The 9,272-nt window shown below is 47.5% G+C and overlaps 1 protein-coding gene across 1 annotated transcript in view; it reads right to left on the reverse strand.

The window, feature by feature from the left end:
- Positions 1-3,207, reverse strand: part of SORD (sorbitol dehydrogenase) — a 44,281-nt gene extending 41,074 nt beyond the window's left edge. Inside the window, exon 1 of the mRNA XM_049898384.1 lies at positions 3,003-3,207. Within this exon, the coding sequence (XP_049754341.1) occupies positions 3,003-3,068 (66 nt within the window). The 5' untranslated portion in view covers positions 3,069-3,207. The remainder of the gene's footprint in view (positions 1-3,002) is intronic.
- Positions 3,208-9,272: the final 6,065 nt, after the last annotated feature.

Below are 9,272 nucleotides of genomic sequence, written 5' to 3' on the forward strand. Positions count from 1 at the left end.
CTCCAGCGTATCTCTTTTGTAATTTATATCCAGTCTAGCCTTACTTTTTTTCAAAGGCAACTACTGACTTAATTTATTAGGCCCAAGAAACTCTGGGTTTCATTTTGGTTCTCCCACAGACAGGATGTCATCCCCCCAAGCTCCCCCAGGACTGTTCACTTTTGCTATCTCTGGTTCACCCTGGTACCACTGACCCCACCCAAACCACTTGGCCTACTTGCCCTAAGGAAGGTGTGGAGGTGTAGAGATACTCACTGGGAGGATGCTCCATGGGGATGCTGGGGGGGTGACTGTGCTCAGAGGGAGGGTTGAGGGGCCAGGAGGGTTTGTATTAGGTTGGAGGTGCCTCTGAGGCAGCCCAGGCCTTCGTAGCTCTTTCTCCTCCACTGACAGTTCTTTCTGCCTCTTCCCCTCCAGTGTTGGGACTCTCTCCAGGGCAATGCTCTCACATCTTTTCTCCTCACTGTACATGTTTCCCTCAGCCTAGGCAAGATTGTCCAGCAATTTCCCATAGGGCACTATTTTGGACAGGACAATCTTTGTTGTTCAGGAAGAGCGCACTGAGTGAAGTTCGCCAACTATGCCCTTAATCACTGTGACAACCAACCCCTTTACATGAGGCAGGGGGTGAGGGGTATACAGTACTGCTCAGCAGCAGAGAAGCAAATGGCTCTGGAATCTACATGTCCAGCCCAGGTATCATGCCTGCACTCCAGAGCTCTGAACCCAAGGTCATTTCTCCAAAGCACGTTGGTGTCTTTTTCCAAAGATACCTTAAACTCAAGTATTCAAGTCTGATCTCATCGTTTAAATGGACTCTCCTGTCTAGTGAATGACTCCACCACCTCCCATTCTCTCAAACAGAGCCTGGGAGTCCTCCTGGATCCACCCTGAGCCCTTTTACCCAGTTGGTATACCAACCCCACTGCCTAAATTCTCTAGCCCATCATATTTTCCAGAGTACATAACTCTCTGCCTTTAGGATACACCCCCCCCACCCCCACCCCCATGGTCCTTAATCTAGTCACTTGGGTTCCAATGCAAAGCTGATGAGGCCAATTTTAAGGTGTGCCCCCGCAGTCTTCATGGCTTTGCATACACAGCCTCGCTAAAGAGAGGTAGTCTGGCGAGGAGCGGGAAAACATGAGTTTGGCAGTTAAGGCAGAGCACGGGCTGGGATTGTAATCCTAGTTTTGCTACTTATTAGGTGCAGGACCTGAACAGGTGGAGCGACGGGTCTCATCCACCTCTCCAGCTTTACCATCTGTCTCTTCAGTCTGTCATACTCTGCAGGGCCAGTAAACAGGACCTGCACTCTTGTGTGTCACATGTCTGCACCTGCTCCTCCCTCTGCCTTGAATCGCTCCTACGTATCCTTCCAGAATCAGCTTAAGTGGCATCCATCTCCTGTAGGCTGCTTCTCTGATCCCCCACCTCACCCCAGGCTGAGCCAAGTGCCCCTCCCTGTGAAGCCTTCACTCTCTGCGGCCTCATCAAAGCCCTTGCTCTGTCGTAATTCTTCTCTCCCCCTTGAGCAGCTTGGGGGCAAAGGCCATGTCCTTGTCTCTCTGGGCCCCTGGTCCCTAGCCCAGTATCTGGCATATGGCAGGCACCTCTCATTTAGTAAATGTTTGTAGAGTGAAGGACTGAGTTTAAAATCACTCTGTAAGCTGTAAAGAGCCATCCTCCATTCCCCTCCTCTCAGAAACGCCTGGTGTTTGTAGCAATAAACATTAACAGTGTCATTTTAATTCAGAGCCTTGGGTGGAGGCTCGGAGGTAAGTGGAAGAACGCTGAAGCAGAAGTCTGAACCTCTGAGTTCTCGCTTTGGCTCTGATAACTAATCAAACCCCTCACCTTGGGCACTTTCCTCAACTGAGAAACGGAGAGTTGGCTCAGTCAAGGATTCTTAGTCTACACCTCTAGAGGGTCTATGGAGGGGCTTATAGGGAATGAATTCTCTGAAATGGTTACCAAACTCAGTCTGTGCACTCTGTGGGGACAAAGTCCATAGATTCCCAAAGGAGTCTAAGGCCCCAGAATAGTCAAGAACTGTGACCTGGATGATTTTCCAAGTCCCTCCAATCTCAAACCTGATGCATGTTCTCTTTGAGGGGGAAGGTGGTGTTGGGAGCATCAGAAAAATGGATCCCTCTGTGATGACTGGCACTCACCCCACATATCACTGCAATCCCAGCCCATGTGAGCTGGACTTTGTCAAGGGGCAGGAGCCCTGGCAGGAGCCCAGGGCTGACTCTGCAGCTCCCTGAACCTTGGCCCCACAAGCCAGGGAGAAGTTTGGGGTGCAGGAGGTAAATAACGTTCCTAGGGGGTCAGAGGAGCACGATCAGAAAGGAAAACAGCTAGAGTGACCCCCATGTGGGCTAAGGGAGACAGGGAGGAAAGGAGCCTTGGAGACCTGTAGGCTGTGAAGATGCGGAAGTCTGGTGCAGGCAAGGACACCAGGAATGCAGGAGATGGGGGTCTGAACTGGACGGAAGGAGGGAAGGACTGGCACTTTTTGAGCACCTACTAAGTGCTGGGTGCTTGAGTGATCACAATAATCCTGCAGGGTAGGTTTTATAGGTCCCGAGCAAGTCACCCCGTTTTTAAGTGTCCCTCTGAACCACCCCGCCCCCTCCCCCAGCGCAGATCCTAATGCAGGCAGCCTCCCGGCCTCTCTTCTGGAAGGTGCAAAGACAAAAGCTGGTCTAAGCTCTGCAGCTGGCGAAGGAGGGAGAAGGCTTCAATCACTGTGCAGCAGGTCCTGGGCGCCTGCCACGTGCTGGACACGGGGCTAGGTTCTGGAGGCACGCGACCAGGTCCCTGCCATTAGCAGCCACCGCCTGCCCTCTCGGGTAACCAGCTCCAATCTAGGAGGCCAGGGCGCGCAAGGTGCGGGGCTGGCCCGGGGCCGGGACTGGGGAGCCGGGACAGGGGGTGGGCTAGGAAGGGAGTGTGTCAGGGCCGGACTAGGTTCCTCATCCCTCTTCCCGTTTTACCAGGCGCAGGTCCCCGGCTCCGTGCACCACCAGGGACAGGTTCTCGGGTGTGGCCGCCGCCGCCATGTCGTTGGTTCCCTCTGAGGTCGAAGCTGGAGTCCGCAGAGCGCGTGGTCGCTGCGGTGGCGGCGGGGTGGCGGATCCAGAATAAGGAGAGCGAGGAGGGGCCTGCGGTTCTCCGCACGCGCCGGGCCGGGAGGGGCTTCCTGGCCACTGACAGCCGGGGCGGGGCGAGCGGGGGGCGGGGCGAGCGGGGGGCGGGGCGAGCGGGGGGCGGGGCGAGCGGGGGGCGGGAGAGAGTGCGGGCGTGGGCGGGGGGCGGGGCGGGCGGGGCGTGGGCGGGGCTGCCTGCTCCATGGGAACCCGAGCCGGAGGGGCTGCGGACCCGGGCGCAGAGGGGCGAGGCCGGGCCCTGGGCGCCATCACCAGCGTTCTGTTTCTCTGCTTCACATTCAAGCGGACACGGCTGTCCTGAAATTAGCCTGCAGAGAACAGCCACCGGACCAGCGTTCTCACGCTTGAGCGGCAGAGGAATGGGGATGGGGGGCTGGTGAGAACGGGGAGGTTCCGGGGAGAGCTGCCTCCTCCATAGGCCTTAGGTTACAAAGGCGCCTCCTTTGAGGGCTGCGCTCAGGGGCTCACTTCCTGCCGCCATCTCTATCTGCGCCCGCAGGCTCTCCCGCCAGCCCCAGCTGTGCCGTCTGGCGCGTACCGTCTGCCCCACACGCTAGATACAGCCTGTGCGTTTACTGGTAATCACCCCTTCCCCAAGCGCGCTGCCGGGCCGCCGCATTTCTTAACCAGAACTTGGTGAAGTGTTGTGTACAGAGTAGAAGCTCAAAAAAAGTATTTGATGATGCAGGTGGATCAAGCTCTGGAGCTCCAGTGGTGACGAAGAGGAAAGCGTGTTGGGGGGGGGAGGTGGTGGTGCAGGGGACTTAGAAGTAATCAGGTTCTGTGCTTTGAGAAACCTCGCACAAAGCTTAGCTGGGCTTGGCTGATTCCTCAGCAGTTTATGTACCGGGTGCCCAGCAGCGCAGTTTGGATAGGTGACTAGTAGTCCCCTGCCTTCATTCCTGTGCCTGAATTTAAAACTCAGCTTCCTTTCCTTGCCTTGTGGGTTTTCCTCAGTCTCCCAGTCATGATTTTCCAATGGGTGAAGCTGAAAATGGAAACGGCCCCAGGAAAGGCTTAGGAGCTGAGGGCCACTTGAAATGAACCGACTTGACTCTTAAGAACACAGAACGACCAGAGCTACAGCAAAGCTCACTGAAGTAATGACATACAGTGGCCACACTTAGAATGGTATTTGTTTTTCTCCTAGCAGTAAAACTTGGAAACTGTCTTGAAGGTTGGTGGCTGAGGGCAAAGAGATTCCGAGGGGTGGGGGATGAATATAGAATTATATCCTATGAGTAGGGCTCTTGATTTAGAAAATAATATTGGAGTCATTATTCCCTGTCCTTGAGCATAGGGAATGTGACCCAACTGGTGCCGGGCTCACAAAATCAAAACCCAGTGCCGTTGACCAAGGACACATCAACTGGGCCCTGAGATAAAGACAATAGCTAGGATAATCTTGGAAAATATCTCTTAGGGAACGTTTCACATAAGCCAGAACACAAAAGACTTTCCACTCTTATCATTTTCTATTAGCATTTAGTGAATAGGAATTTGTTGGACCAATGAAGACCCTCCTGACTGTCACTGGAACCTCCACCAATGATTGTTGAGAGGGATAATTCAAAATGTAGGATCACAGGTTTTAGCGATCTGTGAAAAGATGAGGCTTTCAATGTTTTTGCCCATTTGTAATGTTAATACATACTGATGATTCTGTAATATTCTCTGGACTCAGTCAGACATGGCTGTGGTAGCATGCTTGTCCGTTTTCCCATTCTTGTTTATTCTGTAACGTTCGTTGGACTTGAGCGGACACGACTCTGGCAGCATGCTCGTCCCCTTCCTGCTTTTGTTATTTTGAATATATGCTGAATAAAACTTTCTTTTTGCTTTACTAAACTTTGTGATGTTTTTACCCTACAACATTGCCAAAGCCATGCCTGCCCAAGTTCAAGGATTACAGAATAGGCAAGAATGGGAAATGTACAAACATGCTGCTAGAGCTATGACTGCTCCAGTCAAAGGCACATTACAGAATCATCAGTATATATTAACTGTAATGCAAATGGGCAGAACCGCTGAAAGCTTCACCATTTCATGGATTGGCAAGAAACTGTGACCCTACGTTTTGAATTGTCTTTCTTAACAGTCCTTGGTACAGGTTTCAGTAACAACAATCAGGAGGGTCTACACTGGTCCAATAAATCTTTCTATTCACTAAACGCTAATGGAAAATGGTGACAGTGGAAAGCATGTGGATCATTTGTGCTGTTTTATGGTTTGTTTATGTGAAAGATTTCCTAAAAGATGTTTTCCAAGATTGTCCTAGCCTTTATACCTCAGGGCCCAGTCGATGTGTCTGTGAATCCTTGTGAGTCCAGCTCCAGCTGGGTCACATCCTAGGACAAGGAATAATGGCTCCAATATTATCTCCTAAATAAGTGTTAACAATAAAAATCAGTAGGCCTTGTGTGTTCCAAAGGTCAGGACAACTTTCTCCATTTGGTCACCAACTCCTTAGTTACTCAAATCTCATTATACAAAAGAAGGGCAACCATTAGGTTTCTCACAGAACTTGGTAGTGTGCACTGCCTGTGGGAATGGTCCTGGAGCAATGATTTCAATTTCTTGGAGGGGATCAGAGGGAGAGCCCGGATTAATTATCTGCCCCTAGTAACTTGAAGGAAACCCTGGTGTCATAGTGGTTAAGTTCTATGTCTGCTAACCAAAAGGTCGGCAGTTCAAATCCTTGGAAACTCTATGGGACAGTTCTACTCTGTCCTATAGAGTCGCTATGAGTTGGAATCAACTTGATGGCAACAGGTTTTTTTTGGGTTTAATAACCCGAATATTGGGAAGGTTTTTGGGTGATGAAAGTTCAGGCTTGTTCTAGTGTAAAAACATCACAAAGTTTAGTAAAGCACAAAGAAAGTTTTATTCGGCATATACTCAAAAGGGCAAATGTGGGAAGTGGAAAAGCGTGCTGCCAGAGCTAATGTGTGCCCGAATCCGAGGAACATTACAGAATCATCAGTATATAGTAACATCACAAATGGGTACAATCATTGAAAGCTTCACCTTTTCATCGATTGGCTAAAAACTGCTAAATCAACATTCTACATTTTGGATCATCTTTCTTAATAATAATTGGTTCAAATTTCAGTAGCAACAGTTAGGAGGGTCTTTATTAGTCCAACAAATTTTCTATTCACTAAATGCTAATAGAAAAAGAAAAGAGTGGAAAGTCTTCTGTATTCCGTTTGACTGGTTTATATGAAAGTTTCCCTAAAAGATATTTTCCAAGATTGTCCTAGCTATTGTCCTTAAATCTCAGGGCCCAGGTGATGTGCCCTTGTGAGTCCAGCTTCAGCTGGGTCATGTTCTCTATTGTTAGGACAGGGAATAATGACTCCAATATTATTTCCTAAGTCAGGCTTAAGTGGGTCCCATACCAGATGGGATTGTCCATGGGACAATCTATGATTAACAGGTCCCAGGAGCATATGCACCTTCTATCTGGCCTCCAGCCTTTATGGAATTGGTGCAGGATGGAAAATCTGTAAAGATAGGGGTACGCTTATCTTTGTTAGTAGCAGCATCCTAGAGATTAAGTAAAATTTGTAAGTGAGGAATATATTACCTCCAGAACCTAAAAAGTACTAAAAGATGTTGGGCTTGTATGTCCTTATTGAACACGTCAAATGAATCTCCTTGAAGGATGGTGTCATCAGTGTAATATCATACCTGTGCTCCTGGAGAAAGGTGAGTGCAGTTAAGATCTTGCCTGCAAAGATTGTGTGTATTAGTGTTATGGATTGAATTGTGCTCCCCAAAAAACGTGTGTCCCAGTGACATTTTTTAATGAGATGGAGAAATAAATTCACTGACTTCATATGGAAGCGAACGAGGCCCTGGATAAGTAAAGAATTACTGAAAAAGAAGAACAAAGTGGGAGGCCTCATACTACCTGATCTTAGAACATATTGTACCACCACACAACAGCCTGGTACTGGTACAACAACAGGCACATAGACCAATGGAACAGAATTGAGAATCCAGACATAAATCCATCCACATATGAGCAGCTGGTATTTGACAAAGGCCCAAAGTCTGTGAAATGGGGAAAAGACAGTTTCTTTAACAAATGGTGCTGGCATAACTGGATATCCATCTGCAAAAAAAATGAAACAAGACCCATACCTCACACCATGAACAAAAACCAACTGAAAATGGATCAAAGACCTAAATATAAAATCTAAAACAATACGGATCGTGGAAGAAAAAATAGGGACAACACTAGGAGTCCTAATACATGGCATAAACAGTATACAAAACATTAATAGAGAGGTACAGGCACCAGAAGAGAACTTAGATACCTGGGAGCTCCTAAAAATCAAACACCTATGCTCATCCAAAGACTTCACCAAAAGAGTAAAAAGATTACCTACAGACTGGGAAAAAGTTTTTAGCTATGACATTTCCAATCAGCAGCTGATCTCTAAAATCCACATGATACTGCAAAAACTCAACAACAAAAAGACAAATAACCCAATTTAAAAAATGGGCAAAGGATACGAACAGGCACTTCACTAAAGAAGACATTCAGGTACCTAACAGATACATGAGGAAAAGCTCACAATCATTAGCCATTAGAGAAATGCAAATCAAAACTACAATGAGAGTCCATCTAACTCCAACAAGGCTGGCATTAATCCAAAAAACACAAAATAATAAATGTTGAAGAGGTTGTGGAGAGACTGGAACACTTACACACTGCTGGTGGGAATGTCAAGTGGTACAACCACTTTGGAAATCGATTTGACACTTCCTTAAAAAGCTAGAAATAGAAATACCATATGATCCAGCAATCCCACTCCTTGGAATATATCCTAGAGAAATAAGAGCCTTTACATGAACAGATATATGCACACCCATGTTTATTGCAGCACTGTTTACAATAGCAAAAAGATGGAAGCAACCAAGGTGCCCATCAACGGATGAATGGATAAATAAATTATGGTATATTCACACGATGGAATACTATGCATCGATAAAGAACACCGATAAACCTATGAAACATTTCATAACATGGAGGAATCTGGAAGGCATTATGCTGAGTGAAATCAGTCAGTTGCAAAAGGACAAATGTTGTACGAGACCACTATTGTAAGAATTCAAGAAATAGTTTAAACAGAGAAGAAAATACTCTTTGATGGTTATGAGGGGGGGGAGGAAGGGAGAGGGGGCTTTACTAATTAGGTAGTAGACAAGAACTAATTTAGGTAAGGGGAAAGACAACATGCAATACAGGGGAGGTCAGCACAACTGGACTAAACCAAAAGCAAAGAAGTTTCCTGAATAAATCAAACACTTAGAAGGCCAGTGTAGCAGAGGCAGGGATTTGGGGACCATGCTTTCAAAGGACATCTAGGGAAACTGGCATAATAAAATCTATTAGGAAAATATTCTGCATCCCATTTTGGAGAGTGGCATCTGGGGTCTTAAATGCTAGCAAGCGGCCATCTAAGATGCATCAATTGGTCTCAACCCACATAGAGCAAAGGAGAATGAAGAACACCAAAAACACAAGGTAATTATGAGCCCAAGAGACAGAAAGGGCCACATAAACCAGAGACTACATCAACCTGAGACCAGAAGAACTAGATGGTACCCAGCTACAACTAATGACTGCCATGACAGGGAACACAACAGAGAATCCCTAAAGGAGCAGAACAGTGGAATGCAGACTTCAAATTCTCGTAAAAACACCAAACCTAATGGCGTGACTGAGACTAGAAGGACTCCGGAGGTCTTGGTACCCAGACCTTCTGCTAGCCCAAGACAGGAGCCATTCCCAAAGCCAACTCTTCAGACAGGGATTGGACTGGACTATAAGATAGAAAATGATAATGGTGAGGGGTGAGCCTCTTGGATCAAGTAGACACATGAGACTATGAGGGCAGCTCCTGTCTGGAAGGGAGATGTGAAGGCCGAGGGGGACAGAAGCTGGCTGAACAGACATGGAAATACAAGGTGGAGAGAAGGAGTGTGCTGTCTCATTAGAGGGAGAGCAACTAGGAGTATATAGCAAGATGTATATAAGTTTCTGTGTGAGAGACTGACTTGATTCGTAAACTTTCACTTAAA

This window comes from Elephas maximus, chromosome 10 (genome assembly GCF_024166365.1).
Source record: "Elephas maximus indicus isolate mEleMax1 chromosome 10, mEleMax1 primary haplotype, whole genome shotgun sequence".
Classification (NCBI taxonomy): domain Eukaryota; kingdom Metazoa; phylum Chordata; class Mammalia; order Proboscidea; family Elephantidae; genus Elephas; species Elephas maximus.